The 23,620-nt window shown below is 42.9% G+C and overlaps 1 protein-coding gene across 1 annotated transcript; it reads left to right on the top strand.

The window, feature by feature from the left end:
• The first annotated feature begins 1,672 nt into the window (after window positions 1-1,672).
• On the top strand, window positions 1,673-5,829 carry LOC128840706 (cytochrome P450 26A1). Its single transcript, XM_054035050.1, has 7 exons — window positions 1,673-1,878; window positions 2,144-2,368; window positions 2,620-2,907; window positions 3,159-3,308; window positions 4,102-4,236; window positions 4,586-4,741; window positions 4,980-5,829. The coding sequence occupies exons 1-7, from the start codon at window positions 1,690-1,692 to the stop codon at window positions 5,319-5,321; spliced, it is 1,485 nt and encodes a 494-aa protein (XP_053891025.1). The 5' UTR covers window positions 1,673-1,689; the 3' UTR covers window positions 5,322-5,829.
• The last annotated feature ends 17,791 nt before the right edge of the window (window positions 5,830-23,620 follow it).

The following is a 23,620-nucleotide window of genomic DNA, read 5'->3' as shown; positions in this document are numbered from 1 at the left end:
ACCGCAGTGATAGAAAGCGGCTCCGCATTAAAACATTTCCCAGCATTTGTGAAGCACTCCTGCCTCCTGGATGCTCTACAGATGAACGTCAGACCCTGGGCAATTCTCTGTACGGTTTGTGGGAGCACATAGCCAGGGCGAAGTCCGCTTTCCAGGCACACATAGCTATCTCCCAGACTCTGTGCCAGGAGAGTTAGCCCCCCCTCTGAATTAAACTGCTGCTGGGGAGTATGCCGAATTCCTCTGCCTTCTTCCCAGAATGTTATGGCGGCCTGGGGGTTATCTGCCTCCCACCTATATTCAGACAGATGGTGGCTACTGATCTGCTTGTTGAAAAGGCAAACCCATCACCGCAGGTTGCAAAAGAAAAGACTCACACATAGAACAGCCCCGGGGAAAGGACTAGCTATGCTCCAGGGTCCAGGATGAGAAGCCCCAGAAACCTCACGTGTAGGCGCAGATCTGCGGGTGCTGTGATCTATGATTTAAGCGTCTATAAAAGTCTGTGGGTGGCAATAGCCTGGATGTTTACTTTTTGATATAACCTTGCCTTCCCTCGCTGACCTGCGTTTGAACCTGCCATTAGCGCTGCACCATAAGTTTCAGAATTTACTCCTGCCTGATGCTGATTCCTCTCAGGAACCTGACCATAAATACAAGCTGGGCCTTTGAGGTGAACTTCAGGCCACGCACTAATTTGAGAGGACAAGGTGAAGCGGCGGCTGTTCGTGATCCACTGACATAATTATGTTTTTATCCTGTAAACCCAAAGCTGGGTTCCAGCCGACGCAGCGCTTTGCAGCTGGAGTTGTGGGAACTCAGTCCTTCCCAGGGAGAACCTGGATGAGATGGTCAAAGCGCCCAGTCCCTGGCCCAGCCAGCCCCGCTAGTGCTGTCCAGGGTCTGCGCCACTTGCTCCCACTGTGCTAACGAGCAATAGCACCAGCCCGGAACCAGGCGAAGTCCAATTAACTCCTCCTCGCACAGCTCTTCGCCTTTAGCCTGGGGCTCAGGTCTTTAAAACAAATGCTGAACTGCAAAGTGCAGTGGGAGAGATTAAAAAGGATCGGTTGTGTGTATGGTTGTTATCAAACCACGCATAGAGGCAAAATATAAACACGGTATGTGCTTTCCCATGTAACTGGGCATAAGGACAAAGTGAGCAAGGCATTTCTATAATCTGCCTCAATATATTCTTACTCAGTTTAATGAGTGATAAATAAAGGTAAAAGGGATGCAGCTAATTAGCTAGTCTTTCCTTGATCCTGACGAGCTGAACTAGCAGCTGTTTGCAATTCTGCCCCCATTCCATCCTTTAATGATTATTCAACGAGCTACAGAATAGCGCCCTGAAGGAGCTGAGATCTGAGGCCCCCTCTCCCGCGAGCCCTATTGTCCGGGTGAAATTAGCACCTTTTCAAAGTCAGCTCTGTGGCTCGTCTGTAGCTCCTGGAGGAGGGAGACCTGGAGAAGCCACCGCGTAAAACAAACAGTTAAAGATTTCGGGGGGAGGAGCCAGGCCACAATCCGTAATTAAAGATGAACTTTGGGTGAACTAATTTATCTGACCAAGGTGGAGTGGGCAGCAACCTGGGGAGGGCTATAAAAAGGGGCCCACGGCGGGGCTTGGCCTGTGAGCTGCTGTGCTCTGGGGAGACAGGTAGGGGCTGCAGGCGCTGCTCGCGAGCCATGGGCTTCTCCACCTTGCTGGCCAGCACTCTGTGCACCGTCCTGCTACCCCTGCTGCTCTTCCTGGCCGCGGTGAAACTGTGGAATCTGTACTGCGTGAGCGGCCGGGAGCCCGGCTGCAACTTGCCGCTGCCCCCAGGCACCATGGGGCTCCCTTTCTTCGGGGAGACGCTGCAACTGGTGCTGCAGGTAAGGCCCCGCGAGCTCTCCCTGCCTCCGCCCGGCTTCGGGAAGGGACAGCCCCTCGGAATAGCCAGGGGCGACTCGGGGAGCCGGCTCCTCCTTCTGTGGGATCAGGTTGGCGGCAGCAGCTGTCGCGGCTCCTGGGTGCGCTGAGCTCCAGGTAGCCAGAGCAGGGCAGCGCTAGCCGGGGAGGCGGGCGGGCGGCTGGCCCGGGGAGGCGGGCGGGCGGCTGGCCCGGAGCCCCGCTCTCACTGCACTTCTCTCCCTCCAGCGGCGGAAGTTTCTCCAGATGAAGCGTCGGAAATACGGGTTTATCTACAAGACCCACCTCTTCGGGCGCCCCACCGTGCGGGTGATGGGGGCCGAGAACGTGCGGCACATCCTGCTCGGGGAGCATCGGCTGGTGTCTGTGCAGTGGCCGGCCTCGGTGCGCACTATCCTGGGGTCTGGCTGCCTCTCTAACCTGCACGACGGGCAGCACAAGCACCGCAAAAAGGTACCGCGAGCCCCGCTCCCTCTCCACACACCTGCCCTGCGAGCTGGGCTGCAGCTCCCCGGTTTGCATCCGGCCGGGGCTGCCGCCTGCGCGCTCTCAAAGCTCCAGGAGTGGTGCCCTCCTTTGTGCGGCTGGGGCGGGTGTGCGCTCCCCTGTCCAGCCGGGCTGAGCTCGGGCTCCGGCGCGCTCTTCCCCTGGGGCGGCGCAGTGGCGCGGGGAGCTGTGGCCTGAGCCTTCCCCTTCTCCCCCAGGTGATCATGAAGGCTTTCTCCCGGGAGGCCCTGCAGCACTACGTCCCCGGCATCCAGGAGGAGGTGAACGCCTGCCTGGCGCGCTGGTTGCGCAGCGGCGGCTCCTGCCTCCTGGTTTACCCCGAAGTGAAGCGCCTCATGTTCCGCATCGCCATGCGGATCCTGCTGGGCTTCGAGCCGCGTCACACGGACCAGGACAGCGAGCAGCAGCTGGTGGAGGCCTTCGAGGAGATGATCCGCAACCTCTTCTCCCTGCCCATCGATGTGCCCTTCAGCGGGCTCTACCGGGTAACGCTCCCGCCCGCGATTGGGGCTAGCTCTGGGGTGGGGGGTTCCAGGACCTATGGGGGGCGATGCCATAGGGGTCAGCCCTGGCTCGGGGGGCTGGCACGAGGTGCCCGGCGATGGCAGCTGGAATTGGGGAGGCAGGGTTTGGGAGCGTGCTCCCAGGAGGTTGGCACGGCGTGGGTGAGGGGCGTATGGGGATGGCCTGGCAGCGGGATGACCCGCAGCCCTTTGGCTCCCTTCTCCGCCCCCAGGGCCTGCGGGCGCGGAACTTCATCCACGCCAAGATCGAGGAGAACATCCGGGCGAAGATGGCCCGTAAGCAGCCCGCGGGCGGCTGTAAGGACGCGCTGCAGCTGCTGATGGAGCACACGCAGGACAACGGGGAGCCGCTGAACATGCAGGTGAGATGCCCGCGGGAGCTGGCGGCCCTGCCACGGGGACCGCGGCATTGCCCCAACCAAAGGCTTGATTTTTGCTTCCTTTAAACTTAGTGGCATCGCTCCTGTTGATGTAATGGGAGCAGGATCGGGCCCGAAGTGTACCCTCCCCCGCAGTGCGGTGTCTGGGAGAAGGAAGATCAGGGTGGCAAGTCCTCGGCTTAGTCAGGGGAACCGCTTCAGGGCCAGGATTTCTGACGATGGCGACCCATGAGTGGTCTCCCCCCGCTAGAGTTGAGGAAGATGCTCCGGTCCCTCCCGTTCCTGTAGCAGTCCGGGTTCTGGAGCTACCGGAATTCTGTCCCAGCCGCCCCGGATCTTGGGCTCCCAGGGCACATAGTGCTCGCAGATCGATCGAAACCCCTCTCGGTGCTTTCCCCCTTGTGCTCGGGCTATCTGAACGGCGCAACATGACGTGTGCAAAGCCAGGGCAATCCTTTCCGTAAGCCATCGGTTCTCCAAAATCCCTTCCTGGACAAGGAGTCTCTGCTCATCTTCTTCCGCCCCCTGTGTCTTTCTGTGGCTTTATATTAAAACGCAGTCTGTAGACGTGGAGCCTAGGAATATCGCTAATCACTGGTGGCATTTAAAGGCGGAATTTCCTCTCTGCTTTACGGGAGGTGCAGTTTTAGAAGGGCATTTGTGCAGGGGAGGAGAAGGCCATGAGTTTGGCGGTGAAGTGTGGTGTCAAGTACCTAAAACAATAGGGTGTGTGTGTGGGGGGGTGTAAACCCAAACATCCTGCTCTTTGTCCCAGGAGCTAAAAGAATCGGCAACAGAACTTCTGTTTGGAGGGCATGAAACCACGGCCAGTGCTGCCACATCTCTAATCACCTTCTTAGGTCTTCACCGGGCTGTTCTGCAAAAAGTGAGAAAGGAGCTACACATGAAGGTGGGTGTCTTCTCTGTGGAAGTTAAAATTCCTCTGTATTCAGTTTACTGTTTGTTCCTTCTTCCTGAGGAGGGAGTGTATTAACTTTAACAGACTAGAGAATAAATCTCTTAATTAAGCAAAGTTAATGCCCCTTATTAAAACAACTTAACCAGGAAGAGCTGAATTCTCCATTTGAAAAATGAGATTTGCAATGATTCAAGCTTGTTTGGGGAGCCCTTTCTCTTGTGGTATCTGGGAGTTTGGCTAATTTGTACCCCATTACTGATGGCAATGCAATGTCCAGCTAACACAAACTGCAGCCTGACTTTATGTGCATAGTCTTATGTTAACCATGTTCTTTTCCTAGGGTTTATTGTGCAGCATGAACCAAGATGACAAACAACTGGATATAGAAGTCTTGGAACAGCTGAAGTACACAGGCTGTGTCATCAAAGAGACCCTTAGGCTGAGTCCACCAGTACCTGGAGGATTTAGAGTTGCGCTCAAGACTTTTGAGTTAAATGTAAGCTGGGCTACTTGGGCTTTGCTTCTATTAAATCCCTTCACAGGCTGTAAAATGTTTGTGTGGTGTGTGGTGTTTTTTTTTTTTTTTTTTTTTTTTCCCTCCATAGTAATTATTTGAAAGCAAGTAAAACTGACCATATATACAGGGATTTTTATTTCTCTGTAAAATCTTGGCATTCATCTGCCTCTAAGGTGAAGTCTTCACATATTGGAATTTCCTAACTTTTTTTTAACAGGGTTACCAGATTCCTAAAGGTTGGAACGTTATCTACAGTATCTGTGATACACATGATGTTGCAGACCTCTTCACCAACAAGAATGAATTTGACCCTGATCGCTTCATGTCTCCCTCTCCAGAAGATTCCTCCAGGTTCAGTTTCATCCCTTTCGGAGGAGGCTTGAGAAGCTGTGTAGGCAAAGAGTTTGCAAAAATCCTTCTCAAAATATTTACTGTGGAGTTGGCTCGGAATTGTGACTGGCAGCTGTTAAATGGACCTCCTACAATGAAAACTGGTCCCATAGTGTATCCAGTGGACAACTTGCCTACCAAATTCATAGGTTTCAATGGCCAAATCTGAGGTCAAAGGTTACTTCTGGATGAAATTCTATAGCATTTAAAGTACACATAGCTTTTTATAGAAACCTAAATCCAATATTAAATATTTAACTTGTAAATGTATAATAGTTATTTATGTCTTTTTAAAAAATATTTTAAAAATCTACTAAATGTCCTAAGTTTGGTTGATGTGTTGTTCAAGCACTACAATTATGGGTCAGTGTGGTCCATAATTAGGTAACTTATTTCTATAGAAACACAATATTTCCCTCTTATTTAAGAACCTTGTTGAATGCTTGTCAATTTTAGCATTTCGAAGGAGTTTAAGGACAGTGTATGTATTCAGAGACCCTTAAACTTTTAACAAGCATGAAACCATGGGACTTAACTGCACATCTTGTGACCAAAATACACACATGGCTTATATTTAAGCCAGGAGAATGTGTTTTCAGATTACTTTTTGATACTAGGTTTTGTGTTCAAAGTTTATGGATTATTATGACTTAAAATAAACTTTATTTTCGAAGATGCTTTGCTTCAAATATCTCTAGCATTTTTTGCATATACTAATTTAGCTGCTCGGTGGTATAAACAAGAATTCAAATTCTTGTTTGTGGGGTTCCCCCCAACCTTATCAATTGGAGGGGTTCTCTTGCATTTTAGCCTCCATTCTTCCTGCACTCACAACTCTAATGGGAAGACTCCAACTGGAGTCTAAACAGTTCACTTGTTAAAGATACTGAGGCTTAACCAAGCCACCTTAATAAATGCAACTAAGATTCTCCTAAACAGGTTGACTAATCCTGTAACATCTTCTTAAATTCAAACTCTTGGAGCCTTCTATCATCCACTTAGAAAATCCACCCTCTATATAGCTGACTAAAATCCCGAGGGAGTGAGAGAAAATAACACAGGCCATTTCCCTACCCTGTCCAGTGTATAGTAATCTATAAATCTAAATTTGAGACATGGTAAACGAAGACTAAATAAACCATGTTGCCTCAACCACACACAGCCTGCTAGAATAAGCTCCTAGCTGTGTAAGGAAAGACAAGAACAAAAGTCCAGAATAAAACCTCTTTAGCTCCTCTTCTCCCATGATATTCTTAACCTGCACTAACAGCTCCCTGAACATTGTCATAGATAACAATATAGCTGTCTAAATCTCTGATTGTTGAAGGTGTCCGTTATCAATGGTTATTGCAAACAAGCCAGATAACTGGTAGAGAGTGTGTGTGTGTGTGTGTCTATGTAATGGTTTAGATTACAACTGTAAATGCTGTAATGAAGTGCCTTTAGAGGAAGGATGGGGTTTGCTGTTAACAATTCTGGGATTTCTTAGAACAAAAAAAATAAAATAAAAAGCAAAATACAAATTCAGTTAGCAGTGACTCAGGTCCTATCAGGTGTACTAGTAGTGTGTGGGAGCAGAAAAGATGCAGTGGGCTTGGCATGACTCCCTCAACCTTGGCTAACTTAAAATTAAGTTTTGGAACAGAGGCAGGGTTGAAATGTGACCCAAAAAGCTTAGCTGGCTGCACAAATACTGGAAAAGGTGAACTGTCACACTAGTGTTATATACACTGCTAGTACCATACACATAAAGTAAACTTCATTGGCACTTGGGTTACTCCTTATATTGAACAATTCTTGGTGATCCTTTTCTCTTAGTCCTGATCTTGGAGAATTTCAGGGGGTGGGGGAGAAAATTCTAAATTGCGAATATCTGCAAATGTTCCACTTCTCAAATAATGGCAACTAAAAGTTTTATGAATGTTTCTATTCAATATAAAAGCTTTTGCCATCTACTAATGCTAAAAACCAAAATACTAATTTCTAGGGCAACATGTTAAGCACAATCAACATCTGTTCTAATAAATAGCTTTTTGAATTATTCCAGATCAGATTAAAAGTGATTTTTTTTAGTTCTAGACATAAACATTGCCTATACGGTCTCATTACAAGGCTCTGCTTTATATAAAAATCACTCTTTGCCAAGACTTTTCAGAGGTAGTTTGCCCAATTTTGTTACTATGTGAATTCTCTGGGTCTGATTGTTATTTACACCACTTGACAATTTATACTTATTTTAGGCCCTTTCACGCTGCCAAAGTGGTATAAAGTGGCCTTGGTATAAAAGAGAATCAGCCCTTTGACTGCAAACACTTTACACATCATCTGCAACCTTATGTAATGCAAAGGCTAGTCATATGTTTTAAAATAGCACTATTAGAGTCCTGCTAATCTTTACATTACAATAGTCTGCAAATAGAAAAAGAGATTAGATCATAAATATTCTGGAAATTAGGTTTTTTAAAAAACTAGACTGTCATATTATTCATGGGGTTTAAGCAATAACTGCACTTGCTACCAATATCTTACATGAAGTGTCAGCCATACAGACTGCTCTAATATATAACAATTTCAGAGCTTATGGTTGCTATGTTTGGAGAATAAATGGCTATATCATATTGTAAATCTAAGATTGCACTTGCAGCATAGTAACATTTTTTTCTGTCTCACTGTTGGCCAGGTTAGAGCCATGCTGCAGTAATTTGTGTTTGGATATAAAATGACACAGCTGTCTTACTATGTCAGGATCTGTCAAGATATCTTGGGGCAGATTCTCAGCTGAGGTAAATTGCGACAATATAAACTAGCCGAGGGTTTGCCCCAAACAATTTTAGCATTGTAACTAAACAGTAGGGCCGAAGGGTAATTTTTCCAAAAAAAAAAAAAAAAGCCTAAATCCCATTTTCAAAACCATAAGATACTTTTGAAATTTCTATTCAAGATTTTCTAAAGTGTTAGTGGTTCTGAATGCGTAATTCATTAAAGGGACCTGATTCAGAGAGCAGGTGCTCAGCCCTTTATCAAAACCAGCCCCCTTTAAAGAGTCTCACGTTAGACACCTACATTTACTAGTCATTTTTGAACATTTTGGGCTGTGTACACCTTTTAAAAATGCATATGATCAAACGTGCTGCACTCTGATCTTCAATGGAAGGCTGTGCTTGCTTTTTTGTGTGGCACTATGCTGTTTTTCTAGATGTAACATGGACTACCGGAAACACCTGTCTTTAACCTATTTAAAGTAAAACTTACTCAGTTTTGCAGCATGTCAAATGTGTCATATTTTTGAAATTTGCTGTGTTATGTTATACAAAGGTTAATTCCTGATTAAATATGACATTAAGGAACATATTGAACTGATTTCTGATTGAAATGCAGAAACCTTTTTAACCTCAGGTCATAGATGGGTAATTAGAGAGACAAGGTGGGTGAGGTAATATTAACAGAAATTGGTTCATCCAGCTTGTCTCTCCGGTATCACGGGATCAGCACGGCTACAACAACACTGCTCATATAGATGGATAATGCTGAATTTAAAAGTAATGACTCTATGAATAAGCAACAACTGCACAAACCTAATGTAATGAATTCTGAAAACTGAATTGGGGAAAATAGAGTTATTGTTTGATTGATTGAAAGAACTTTTCAGCCTATTGATTGCCATTTGTCTTCATGAAATTATACAAGGGTCAGAATATTTTTATCAGATGAACAGTAGAAAAATTTTACTTTCTAATTTGTTTTAAAAAAATACAAAAAACTGAACAGCCCAGAACACTTAAAACCTTTTACATTCAACATTCTGTACTTTGTTTAGACTTTTTCTAGGACTTTCTTTCTAGCCTTTGAGAGATCACATTTTGATAGAAGATTGTTCTGCTTTGCAGATGTTAATTTCTATCTGCATCACATTTTCTTATGTTACTCCCTTTGATGACTTGGAGTATTTTTTGAAAAGTACTGAAAAAATACTTAGCAATTTAGAGAAAAAATGTACCCAAGTACCTAAGTCACTTGTGAAAATGGGATTTTTGCACTTTTGAAAATTTTACTCATTGGCAATATTCATCAGGAGGGACACTATCTGAGGATTTTATCACAGTGGATTTAGGTGTGCTAGCTGCAGAGAACCAGATTTGAAAATTTTTGCCTTAATACACACCTGGTATTAATTAGCATTGTCAGATGAGGCTAATATGGTGTTATGTTTAGCTTGCGTGCAGCCCCTAAATGCAAGTTAGGGAAAAAGTTTGAAAGCACAAAAAAGAATGAAGTGTCAAAGAGGTTCAAACTCAACTTTAATCCATGCATATTCTGGCAATGTTTCAGATATGAAAAGATAATCACAAATATTGGTTTTGGTGTATTGCGGTGTGCACTGTTTAAAAGATTGTGTTCCACCCCAGAAGTGGTTACAGTTATTCCTGGCTGCATAACACTTTAGGATAAAAGGCTCTGTGTTAATATAAAGGACTCCCCCACACCCCACCATGTAATAAAGAGGGAGTGGGTAGCTTTGGATAGTATTTGTTAGTATAAAGAGTTTTGTTTGCCAGGTGGTCTCTATTGTAAATTCTCTATGTCAAGCTATACATCCAGAATGCACTGCAAAACATATACAGATTAGTGGCAAAGATTCTTAAAGTTTATTAGTTGCAACCATTAGAGTGATAGATTAGGAGTAAGGGGACATAACTGGCAGCAAGTTTAGAGAAGGTTCATTACTATACTGGCTTGCCTAGCTTGTTTAATAATGTCATATGAAAAATGTTATATGAGAAGTTTGATGAATAATGCAGCCTTCATTAAGTTATGTAAATGAATGTAACTTCGTGGGTGGGTTAAAGATAAAATATTTCACAAATCTGTCTCCTACCAAGAATAAGAGCAGCATAGACAGTTTTTAATGAGTTTCAGATTAAAATATTTAAAAGCTGGCAGACGCTTTTGTAGGATGACACACTACTAGGGTGACCACATTTTCCAAAGGGAAAATGGGACACTGTGCAGGACTGGCCTGAGCCTTTCGCCTGAGACCCCCTCGCCCCTCCCCATGCAGGGGACAGGTATGACTTGGGCAAGCAGCGATGCACATACTAGATAGGGTGACCATATTTCCCAAAGGCTGGAGCTGGCATTGCTGCTCGCCCAAGTCCTGCTTGCCCCCCACTGGAGCCCAGCCTCCCCCCACTGCCCAGGGCTGGCATTGCTGCTCCCCCTGCATGTTCCACCACACCCCACTTTTTTACTAAAGTGGGCATTTGTCCCCTTTGCTCTTGCCAACTGATCAAGTTGGCAAGAGCAAAGGGGACAAATACCCACTTTTGCCAAAAAAGATGGGATGGCTGGAACAAGGCTTAAAAAAGGGAGTGTCCTGGCCAAAACGGGCTGTGTGGTCACTCTACACACTACAGTAGAACCTCAGAGTTATGAACACCAGAGGTTACAAACTGACCGGTCAACCACACATCGCATTTGGAACTGGAAGCACAGAATCAGGCAACAGCAGAGACAAAAAATAAAACAAAACTCCACAATCGAATACAGTACTTTGTTAAACGTAAACTACTTAAAAAAAAAGGGGGAGAGGAGTTTAAAAAAAAAGATTTGACAAACTAAGGAAACTGTTTCTGTGCTTGTTTCATTTAAATTAAGATGGTTAAAAGCAGCATTTTTCTTCTGCATAGTAAAGTTTCAAAACTGTACGAAGTCAATGTTCAGTTGTAAACATTTGAAAGAACAACCATAATGTTTTGTTCAGAGTTACAAACATTTCAGTGTTACGAAAAACCTACAATTTTAATGGAATTTTACAACTGCCCTTTTAGTTGCAGTATGAGCAGCTAATATATTAAGTATATTCAGCTAATAAGGGGTATTGTGGGCTCCTTTTATTAGTATCCGCATTATTGTTCTGCTTGTGTCTTTTTGTGAAATTTTAGTACCTTAAATCAATGTGTGGAGTTTGTGAAGTCTGCAGTACTAACAAGTTAGGCTGATCATTTTAGCAAGGGTGACTTGTCCTATATTCATACTTGTTTGCAAACTCATTGCAGTCATTAATACATTATAGCCCCTAGGGATTATCTGATTTTATTTATTTATGTTAATTTATAAGCAATTTAAAAACGAAAGTGTCTCTCTTGTGTTCTAACTGCCTTTGATGCACTTAAAATTACAATGACATAAAAGATAACACCAGCAGCTTCCTCTTGCCCCAGCATTAGAAAACAACTAACCAGAGCTGAAATCAAGTCTAGACAATGTGCTATCCCAGGGGTCGGCAACATTCGGCACGCGGCTCGCTAGGGTAAGCACCCTGGCAGGCTGGGCCAGTTTATTTACCTGCTGACGTGGTAGGTTTGGCCGATCGCGGCCCCCACTGGCCGCGGTTCGCTGTCCCGGGCCAATGGGGGCGGCGAGAAGCAGCGCAGGCGAGCGATGTGCTGGCCGCGGCTTCTCGCCACCCCCATTGGCCCGGGACGGCGAACCGGGACCAGTGGGGGCCGTGATTGGCTGAACCTGCCGCATCAGCAGGTAAATAAAACTGGCCTGACCCGCCAGGGTGCTTACCCTGGCGAGCCGCGTGCCAAACGTTGCCGACCCCTGTGCTATCCCATCTGACCCACAAATACCATCCCTTATTGTACTCCTCCCACCACAGACTCTTGCTAAAGAGGTGGGCTTTACAGCATCCCCTGAGGTCAAATATTTTGGAGCTTATTTTGGATCAAAGGGGGAATAAAATTCCAAAACTGAGGGTCCCTCGAGAGAGAACAAAGCCACCTAAAGGCAGCCCCCTTTGCACCAATTAGGGTAGCAGGCAAGTCAACAATCTGATGATCAATGGAAGCTGATGGATAACAAGATCAGTATTGATTCCGGAGCCCAGATCCTAAACTATGGCCTAGAAAAGCTTCATGCTCTTTAGAATGGGGAAGGATGTGTATATGTGCAAAGATAGTTTTAACACACCTTTGTGCTCTCTGATTCTGAAGCTTGCTCTGGCCTGATTTAAAACAGTCTGCCCAGAGAATCACAATCAGCAGAATTTTTTTACTACCAAGCTATTTCTTCTATTCTGCAAAGAGGGTTATAGTCTATTTTGATGTGTTTTAATAGATATGTATCTCAAAGTACACTGTATTTCTTATTATCCATAAATTATCAGCAGACAAAAATCCTTTTGTGGACTTGTGGTTTCATTGGTTTTAAAATATTTCCCACATTTACTTGGTTTCCTGACCCTGTTGGGTAACAGAAAGCTGAAGGATAAGGTATGTTTTTCATAATAATGTTTGTATTTATACAGTGCACACTGTGGCTTAACAACTGGACTGTATTCTATTGGAAAGGAAGGAGGTGGTTTAATGCATTACAGGCTAGATTCTACAATGGGCTGGAGATATTAATGCAAGTTTTTCTCTCTTATGTAAGAATAATGTATTAATGATTTTATGAGGGGCATAGCAGGCAGGGCCCACCCTCCACATAATAATGGGCATACATACCTGATCTGGCAATAGCCACTTTGTAGCCTACTTGCTCCCTTCTGTGGATTATTCCTACTTCTCATAAGAATAGATTTCAAGGAGTTGGGAGGAAAGTGGGGAGAAGCATGTATGTGCTTAGAGCTGATTCCAGTTAGAATTCAGATGTTTTAGTCCTGTATGTTACCCCAGGTCCCAGGCACTTGCCAGAATTGGCCATATAAAGTATAGATTGTAGTTCTCTCACTACACAATGTCATCAGATTAAATATACATTATTGATGATAATGATGCTGCCTCTAGCACAGTAGACAAGATAGTTAAAGGAAAAAGTTCATTAGTCTATCACCAAATAGTTTGAATTAATAGCAACTCATGATCTTTTTGCTCATTGTATGAAATTAAATGGATCAGAATTGCAATATTTTTATGGGAACCTTTACTGTGGTTGGAGCTGGGATGATATTGGTCATATAAATTAACTTATTAGACACCTATTTCTGAAAAGATTTCAAACTTCAGTCATGTAGAAACACAGGGAAATGTATTTTTTACAGCATGAAACTACAATCTCCTAAAAAAATTACATTCTAAGGTAATGTTTTATTTTGTTGTCCTATTGTTTTGCTTAGTGTTGTATATATTTCTTTTTTTTTAGCAGTGGCTGGCATGTGCTTATTATCAATACATATAGAGGGAGAAAGAAAAAAGCAGAGCATGCAGATGGGGAGACATGAAAATCCTTGCAAAGTAAAATGCAGATTACGAGGTACCATCAATTTATTTTGGTGATCCCTAGGCCATTGCTCTTTTCACCTTTTATTAACCTGCTAAGAGATTAGTTCTTGCAAATGAAAAAGGAAAGACCAATGCACAACATGCTTCCCCAGAAATGAGGTCACAAAGAGGGGACATGTCCTGAGTACAACCCCCAAAAAGAAATAGAACTCTGAAGGCAGTTACACTAGGTTGCCATTACACTTAACTAGCGCTACTGTGATTTACTGTATCAGCTCTACTGCTGACACCTTTATGTCCCTCCCTCCTATCCCAGCAGGCCACAGAGACACAGTTCATGATAGATGCTGGTGAACTTTTCCTCTGATCACCTTCTGAAGAACTTTCCCATAATCTATTGTTTTCCATCACAGTGGAAAACAAAACAAGTTTTTTCTTTACTTTCAGTTACCAGCTATTTTGCCCTAACTTTAAAGCAATGTACTGAATTTATTACAGCAGTGTGAAAGAAGTTTTAAACTCTTGTCTCTTTATCCCACTCCCTGAACTTAACATGGTCCAGAGTAAATCAACGTAATTGCTGTTAGTCTTACATTGTTGCAGGAATGTTTTATATTCCATGTTGTCAGTTATTTAGAACAGTTAATTGAAATTGCAAAGATAAAAAGAGTAAAGCTACAGTTAAGATGTTATAAAAACCTAACGTTAACATAAGCCTTAAAAAGGCTGAAATACCTAAAAGAGAAAAAAATACAGCTGTGTAAGCAAGAGGAGTATTTCCTCTTATTGACAATATGCAAATAAATGACCCTATTCTTGATTGAGGGGAGCAGGTATTAAAGAGCTGACTTGGTGTTCCCACCAGTACCTCCAAAATACCCAGCTGATCCCTGAAAAATACAGGGTCTGGTACCAAAATAATAACTGCCATGGATTTCACCTGTTTTTCTCTCATCAGCATTCAGCACCATTACCACAGCATGAAGGGAAAAAGAAAGTCATCAAAACATTAGGAGAGAACATAATAAAGAGAGTGTACTTGGAAGGGGAAAAAAGGATCTCTCTCTCTCTCTCTCTCTCTCTCTCTCTCAAAGTTGCTTCCTCTTAGTTTACCCTGCATCAATTAATTGCTATGCTGCTGCAGTCTGTGGATGGGATCAGCAGTGATAAACATACAAACCACCGTGTCTGGCAAACAGATACATCAGCTTGCACATGGTGGTGAATTAGCTAGCAGCCAGTTTAGGGAGGGGTTGCATAAAGATGGGTGATCACCCACTATGAAGAAATAAATGTGCACTTCACTGCTGCTCTGACCAGCTTCATCCTTTGAGCTGCAAGATAGATTAGAGGAAATCTACACTCTGTAAAGTTTTCCAAATTTATCTTGATAAAAAGTGAGACACACAAACCTGGCTGGCCTTTAGCAGGAGTATATACTCCCAGTATATGCAGGGTAATGGACAATTTTTGCCACGATTTACTTCTCAGTTTATTGTGCCTTGAATGACATTGGTAATATTTTTACTACTAGAATATCTACCTCTTATATGGGCTCCACTTTGTGTCATCATTCTCTGAGTAGGTTTATTTTGAATGGGCAGTCGTGACAGTGGGGACCTGTGGAAAGGCCCAAGAAGGCAAGCTCTGGTTGACAAGAGTTGGGGCAGGACATAGCAGTGATGCTCCTAACAGCAATGCAAGAGTGTGAGTACCAACCTCAGGGCAGACTGTTAAAAACCACGGCACAACCCAAACTGGCTGTGTATTTTAAACTTAGATTTTAGTAACTATCTGCACCAAGTGCAAACTCCTCTGGCACATTAACAGCTTTAACACAGAGTCTCAGACAGTCGCCTTGGGTACTCTGGTCTGTTTTGCCACCCAGGTGAGCATATCTCTGTGATAGATGGCCCCTTACACCAAGAATCACAGCAATATTCAGGTTACTTCTAATCCCACTTACCCCAGGTCAATTGTGCTTTAGGCTCACACCAAAGACAATGCCTGTAGCCAATCCTATAGTAAAGTATATGAAGATTTATTGAATAGGAAAAGGAAATTGGAGATTTATTTACAAGGTTAATGCAAGCAAACATATGCACAAGAATGATTTATGGTCTTAGGTTTCAAAAGGTAATATAGGCTTCTATAATCAGCAGCTCTATTTGTTTTTTAAGGCTAACACAGGCTAAGCAGCTGGGGATCTCTTGCTTATGCCTAGAAATACCTTCCCCCCCCCCCCTCCAGAATCCAAGGAGCGTGGAGACCCAAAGTTCCTTTGATTTGGGGTTTTTAACCCCCCCTTTGCCATGTGCTCCAAGCTGCATACTCAGCTGATGGGAGAAGTCTACTTGCACGACTCATCTTCATGAGGAGGAGAGTAGAACAACAATAAGGCTCTCAGTGTAGTCCTTTTGTTGACTGTTTCTCAAGCCAAATGTAAGGAGTTTCCAGCTGTAAGATCTAACCATAGCCTATCTGGTATGGATGAGTCTCCTTTTTTGGGATGAGTAACAATTTCCGTAGAAGAGCAGCGCTTCTCACAAATTAACATCCTTCTCCTACATTCATCCATACAACCACAGAGGCTCACAATACAACCGTTCAAATATTATAGTACAATAAGGAACAGAGATATTGCAAGTAATATTAATGCATGCAGCAATTTACAAGCATTCATCAGAGTTTAAACACTACCTTATCATTCTAATACCTATTTTATCAATATTAAACTCAGGTGAGCCAGACACATTCCAGCTGTGTGTCTGTTAGCGTCTAGCTGGGACACAGGGACCTTGGTATGAGTGGTTGGGTAGAATTGGGCAAGACATAGCTTTATATCCCTTGTTCCACAAAATCAGGGAGGCCCGCAGCAGTGGGCTTCACTGGGTACAAAGAACAGCCCTAGTCATCCCGTCCTGTCACTAAGTGTCACGGCTTGTTGTACGTGGCCTCATTACTGCAGCGTTTTCTTTGAAAACAAACATCTACTTTCCAATAGCCATTCCCTGCGTTTAAGAGTATTTCCTTGGCAGTATCCTCTATTAGATTTAACACTAATAAGGCTAGCTTGGTAGAGAAGACAGGTGTGCACTTCCTGAAGGTTTCTTGTCCTTACTTCCTGCCACCATGAAAGCAGTAGCTGGCTGCTAGGGTCAGTTACCCTTGTTCCAAGAGAAGTGCAGCCTCACACCTGGCAGGAAGGTAAATACTTGTTTCTTATCCCAATGGGTTTTTTAAGCTAAAGTTTTACAGCAACAAACAGTGGGCTAGATTCACTGGTGCATTCTGGCTGCTTTGGTGAAACAGCGTGGCTTAGGCTGCAGCAGCATGAATCAGTGAGAGCACACCAGTAAATATAACCCCACAGGCTTTTGCCATGTAAACCATCGTACTTGGGAAAGGTGAAAGGCCAGAATCTGCGCTTGCTTACAGTGGTGCAAATCCTGAGTAGCTGACTTTTTGGAGGGGCTCTGAATGTATAGCCCTGTAGCTGAGAGAGATTTGCTCACGCTTCAGTCTCTTCATAACATTCAGAAATCTTAACTCCGGCTCTCATCCTGCAAACTCGTCTGCTCCTGCTTAGTTTCATACACATGGATAGTCCCACCCTGGGGCCCTGCTCTTAAAGGTATTTAGGATCCTAACTACCAATGATTTCAGTGGAAGTTAGGAGTCTAAATACCTTTCAGGGTCTGGGACTCAGTGTTTAGCTGCAGTTGGGGGTAACAGATGAAAAATATTTAAATGACACCTGGTACACAAGTGACCAAAACATAAGAATGCTATCGAGGGCCTGACTTGTATTTCTGAACCCATAGAAGTAAGGTCTCTCTTTGCCTAATTCTAGGAACATATCTGAAAATTCTGATCATAGTAAGCTAGTTGTTTACTAAGAATGTTTACTGACACTATGTAAATGTATATGCAGATAGATAAATGCTCTTAGCACTGCATTACTTACATTGGACAAGTAGATGCTGTTCCACTCTGGAATCTTACCATGGTAACACATTCAGAATGATATACTGTATTGGCCATCTACGTTCACAGTTGACCAGTAGAGAGAGCAAATATATGAGAGTGAAATTTTTATTAAGGAGTAAAGGCCCCCACTTTGGTTATAACAAAATGTTGATTCTTTTATATAGTTAAAGAAAAGCACTTTGCCCATCCATTTCATGAATGCCATCTTGATAAAGATAAAGGGTTAAGGAAGAGGTTCTGGCCTCTTGAGCTAGAAACATCCTGCCCCTGCAACCAACGCAGCTGGAAAAAGGGCACAGGCCACCAGGCAGGCAGTTGCAGCTGCTTTCCTCCATTCTCAGTTTGTCTGAGTTGAGGAGAAACAGCTGTGCTCTTGAACCAGTAAGTGGGAACAGGTGACGCTCAGTCCCGTAACCAGGGGATCTAACAGGTGGGGTTTTTGTCTGAGTCTGTTGTGTACTTGTTGGTCATTCGGGAAGAAGCATGGTTCAGTGACTTGGGTCACTAATTCTTTTTTGAGTGGCTAAAGACTCAATAAATGCAAATCCTCGGGAAATATTTTTTTCCAAAGGAAAACTGGTTGAGATCTGCTTCTATGCTGTCAAATGCTGGGCCCTTTAGCAGATGTGCTAGTAGTCAGTAGCCATACACAGTGAGTGCACTTGATTAATGTAGTCTTCCTTCCTATCACTGGACTGTTTCTGACATGCTCATGATCTAAATCTGGATTTGAACTGGGGTTGCGTAGCCAAGAGGCAGAAGCTCCAAGAAGTCAGCTAAAGGACGACCCAGTAAACACTTAACTAAGCCTTTCTCACCTACAAAGTAATTGTATATACACTTTCACTTTATGGGGTTACATATAGGAATCTATATGAATTCTTAGACTGTAACAGGGTTAAAAAAAGAACTAGAATATTCTTGAAGGATAGGTCCATCAAAGGCTATTAGCCAAGATGGATAGCGTCCTTAGCCAGAAGCTGCGAATGGGTGACAGGGGATTGATCACTTGATGATTACCTGTTCTGTTCATTCCCTCTGTGGCACCTGGCATTGGCCACTGTCAGAAGACCGGATACTGGGCTAGATGGACCTTTGTTCTGACCCAGTATGGCTGTTCTTATGTTCTAATTGTGCAGAACTAATGTCCAGAAATTCCTAACTGACTCAAAAGTCTATTATTTAGCTCACCTTGTCTCACTGCCCCCACTAATGTGTGGGTCATATGTATCCATTGAACTTAATTAAGACTCTGATATTTTGAGTTCCCCAAGTATCTACATCAGATAGGTTAAAGTTTTTCTCCTTCTGACCACCAGTATAGAAGGTGTGCTAAGCTTTTCATAGGGAGGAGTTGAATATTACTGATTCATTAAAATAAACCCAACTATATTAATGAGATGTCTTTAAACTTGCTTGTAATGAATTGATGGCCTGCTTTTCATGCATGATTCACTATGTGCACATTCTGTAACCAGAATGTCATTGCAGTGTGGCTGTCCACATATTCTCAGAAGGTGCAGAGAAGATAAAGAGGGAGACTTATTTTACTTAAGAGTCTGGCACATGGCCTCTTTCATTCACTGGTCCCTGTTTCATATCCAGCCCAGCTGAGCAGTGGCTGAAAGTTGTTACCATTTGATGGGTTTTCAGTGGCCTGTGGAAAACAAGTTACTGGTCTCAGTCGAGTCCTCACTAAATAGGTGACACCATAAAGCAACTCTCCTCAACTGTCAGTCTGGACAGAAAATGAACTACCAGCTGCCCTTTAGACAGTCAATTCCTGGTCAGATCTGAAGCATTTTGGGGAGAAAGGAAGAGCGAAACCTGTATTGTTGTTGCTAATATATTTCACAAGCATTAAATATGCTAAAAAAACCCAAACCCCTTCATTCCAATTGGTACAATGTAGATCAGAAATTGACATGTCACTAGGCCCAAACCTAGTGTTGTTTTTAAAGCAAAATACCATACAAGAAAACGACCTTCTCTAGCACTCTTCCTTTTCCATAAAACCTTCTTCTGATTCCCAGCTGGTCTCTTTACTCTAGGGCAAGTCTCTGGCACTTGGAAACATCTGGACATTTTCTATAAACATAGTTTATCTCTCCAGTTGAGGAGATACACTGCAATTTACCCTTCAGAATTTGGAATTGCACTGGCATCTGCCTTCATGTAGGTGAGAGAAGTAGTGGAATTGCAACAGACAAAGAATTTCAAAGATGATCATGATTATTGCCTTTTTATAACCAAACTCTGTTGTTTGACAGAGTAAAGACCCTACCTGCCATATCCCCTTGGCTACAAGGAAGTCTATTGTGAGAACAGAATGTTCTGCATCTTTCACTCTGTGTTTTGCAGATTGTGTAATTTAAGATGAGTGATGCTGAAGAAGTAACTTCATTTAGCACATGAGCAAACATTGGAACAATTGATCAGATATCAAATGATAAAGTTAACATGTTTCTATCATGACCAGAATGCAAATCAAAGTCCTTTCCATTCCAATGCTACAATCAAACAGGACTATAAGACAATATCACACTGTGTCCTGCACAAGAGATACCACAGGCCATTTTTAATTTTACCTCATTAAATTTTTCTTTTATAAACCTTCTTTAATCACCATACCATCAATCACCTTAATCTGTCCTTTTAACTGATGATAACTTTAACTAAACCCCAAGTAACTAGTTTAAAGTTAAGAACTGCCTTATACCGTAGGACTCGGTAACTTTGGGGTGGGTGGGAAGGGGAGGGGAGGGAGAGTTGGCCTTTCATCTTTCAGCTTTATGAGCTGATCCAAACTCCTGGACAATAACTGAGCAACATGCTTCTCCCCTCCCCCTCCTCCAGAGATGGTTGGAAACAAAGGTCTTTAGGGCGGCTCCCCAGACTCCAGAAGGTCTCCAAGTAGTTACTTAATTGGAGATCAAAGGATTCTTCTTAAACAGTTTATCACTCACATAAACACTCCACAGCAGTTAGCATTTCAAACTGGGGTTTACAAGTAAAATAGTTCAGCAGTTTCTTCTAACCAAGCAATCTCACACAGAGGCTGCTGGGCACCCATTGTGTGAAATTATGGCATAACTTGGAGATGGAGTTAATCAATACACATGAAGAACCCATGCACATCTTTTTTTTTTTAAAAAAACCATTCTTTGCTCCATGAAAGAGAAGAAGTGAGGTTTTTACTCACGAAAGCTTATGCCCAAATAAATCTGTTAGTCTTTAAGGTGCCACCAGACTCCTTGTTGTTTATGAAAGAGAAGGAGCACCATGGTCTTGGTAGGGCACAGCCTGGGAGTTAGGGGACCTGGGTTTCCTCCCTGATACTGCTGGTGACTTGATGTGCCTTGCTTTTCTGTAAAACAGGGATACTATTGCTGCTCTCCTTTGGCAAGCATGTTTGCAGATCTAGAGGGAAGAGCAGGCAAAAGGCATAGTGACTCTCCCCAGTTGCATTTGGGAGAGTGGGGGCTGAAGGGAGTATTCCCAAATTCTGAATTACTCAGGATAAAACCAAAAGCCTGTTTAGTATTGCTGAAAAACCCTGCCCCCTCTTATGTCATTGATAGACCCTTAAGGCTAGCTGGCATTTTGGAATGGATAGTGTAACTTGTGTGAGTAACTTCCACAACATACTGACAAGCTGCTTCAAGTCATGGACCTCACACGCAAAATCATCCCATTCTGTGCCATATGAAAATGATGCCAAAATAGGACCTGCTACACAAGGGAAAATGGATTTTTATGTATTCTGATACAATTACCAAACCCTATGCTGCTATTGAGCATATCTGTACAGTCCGTGTTGTAGAAGAGGGATTTTTTTTTTTCCTGACAGGAAGCAATTTTAGGAGGACAATTGGAAGATAATCCTAGCTGTGCTCTTGTCACTACTGGCAGTCTACTGCACCATTTTTACCATACCAAATCTTTTAAAACCCCATCCAGATTGGGTATTTTATTCTATGTGCTTGCAGTGATTTAGAATTGACTTTAATTTTCCAACAATTTGCTAAGCCAGTCAAATCAAGTTCACAGATAACAACAATAGATGTTGTCAAGGTGGCATTGTTTACACCAATTGATTGCAAAGTGATTGCTTTATGTATGAACTGGAAGGCAAACTCTGACATATAGGGGGTAAAATTCCAGCCCTGTTTAAGCCAGTGGTAAAAAAACCCAACTGAGTTCAGTAGGGTTAGGATCTCACACATTACTCGTCCGTGAATCCACAGTGTACCCATTGCTCACTGTCAATTAGAATGGCCATCTTTATTTACGTATAGTATTATTGTTTGTATTGTGGTAGCATCAAACAGCTCCTGTCATGGACCAGAACCCCACTGTGCTAAGTGTTGTACAAATAACAGGGTCTCTGCCCCAAAGAATCTACCATCCAAATAGATTAATTCAGCCAAGATGATTTTCCTGGAGAGCTTCTTTCTCATCTTATTTGGAAAATAAAGAATGAAGGCAGCTCCTTCCCCTCTTGAATTTGTTCCTGTTTCCACATTTAATGCCAGTATATCATTTGTTTTTCATCATGAAGTTTGTGTTATAGTTACTTTTTTAGATGAAATGATACCTATGGAGAATATGTGTTATATACTTTACCTGCCTAAGTATTTCAGGTAAGTAGAAACATATGTCATGAGTCTCAACATATTAGAGAGGGAAATATTAAGTCTATAGAAAACAATTTGTAAATATTAAGTAACTTTAATAAATGGATTGAAAAGAAAAGATTTCTTCCTAGGGTAAAACCAGCAATGTTAGGCATAAATATCTTTATCTATAAATAATAACTCAAACTAACATATTTATGCTTGCAAGATGACTATCACTGACTGCACTGCTCTTGAGCTAGTGGGAACTGAGACCTATCAGCTACCTTCAATTCCTTTGATCACAAGATGTTATTGACTTGTCCATGAACTGTGGCAGGTGTCGAGAGGCTGTTCTTAGGCAACTGAATTCCTTCATTGATGAGTGGATGGTGTTTGTCAATACTCATAATCTCTTATGGTGCTCACAGATGGGGTTGCACATGGTTTCATCTCCTCTCCCCCTCTCTAAAATGCATGTATGGGGTGTTGGAAATGCATGTAGATGGAAATGCATGTAAAATCTGTTACACTGTATTCAGCAGACTTCTAATGCCAAGACCCATATTTCTATCTCACATGACCCAGACAGTGTTACTGAGAACTTCCTCTAATGTTTGGGTATGGATAAGAGTGAGTTGCCTTGAAGCCCAGGTTGCATAAGACTAGCAAGTTGCTAGTCGGTTGTGAGAAGCAACTATAACATGGAGAGGATCAGGTTTATCAGGGTGTTTACTGCAACAACCAAAGTATCTGCTATCTGCCATCTGAGCTTTCTGAGAGTGGCCAAGATCAGGCTGAGATGAGTTTCTGACAGGAGCATGTTCCAAAGGGTGAATGTCTACCACTAAGAAGAGCTTGATTTGAAAACCCTCAAGCCTTACCCTTGAAGGCATTTAGCTTAAACGTTCCAGATGATGACTTTAAAGAACAGTGAAATGGGAGGGATGTTTGAGCGCACAGTATTGATGATCATGAGGAACACTAAAGGGGAGGCAAGGGTGGGAGCAGTAATGTGGGGCTGGCTCACTGCAGAGATGCCCTGAAATCTAATTGGAAGGAACCAGATTTCCCTATCAGGCTTTACATGCCTAAACATGCCCCTTACCCCTTCATCCCTGTGAAAATTCACCTGAGAAGGTGACTACAGTAGCAATATCATTTACCTTTGATTAAGGCATTGTCTGTTTCCAGATATTTAACACTCTTATCTTCTAAAGAGGTAAACAATTGCTTTAATAGAAAATAGAGATGCTAGGGAAGCATGAGCCACAAATCGAATATTCACTCTTTCATACAAAACAATCCTTAGTTTGCCCAGGAAATAGTAGTTGACCCGACAGGTAATCAGTGAACAGCATAGCTCATTTCAGACTGGTAATGAAATGGAGCTCTGCTCAGGTTATTAAAAAAAAATTCATAGACATTCCACTTTCTCATTATTTTCAAACAGAAGTCCTGCGGTCCTTATTTGGGCAAAGCTACAGTTAAAATCAATATGGCTCATGAGACACACGTACATTTCAAATATTAATGGTGGGACTGTTTAAGGGCATAGATTGGTTATTCTAGATTTTGCTAATGCTCCACAAATTGACCATTCTTCCTCCGAATCTGGATATTATCTGCAATAA

This window comes from Malaclemys terrapin, chromosome 7 (genome assembly GCF_027887155.1).
Source record: "Malaclemys terrapin pileata isolate rMalTer1 chromosome 7, rMalTer1.hap1, whole genome shotgun sequence".
Classification (NCBI taxonomy): domain Eukaryota; kingdom Metazoa; phylum Chordata; order Testudines; family Emydidae; genus Malaclemys; species Malaclemys terrapin.
This window is presented reverse-complemented; position numbering and strand designations above follow the sequence as displayed.

Excerpts from the sequence above, each read along its gene's own strand:
- LOC128840706 (XM_054035050.1), top strand. The coding sequence starts at position 1,690 with ATGGGCTTCTCCACCTTGCTGGCCAGCACTCTGTGCACCGTCCTGCTA. Across the intron at positions 1,879-2,143 it reads CGCTGCAACTGGTGCTGCAG|CGGCGGAAGTTTCTCCAGAT; the intron begins GTAAGGCCCCGC and ends CTCTCCCTCCAG. Across the intron at positions 4,237-4,585 it reads GAAAGGAGCTACACATGAAG|GGTTTATTGTGCAGCATGAA; the intron begins GTGGGTGTCTTC and ends TTCTTTTCCTAG.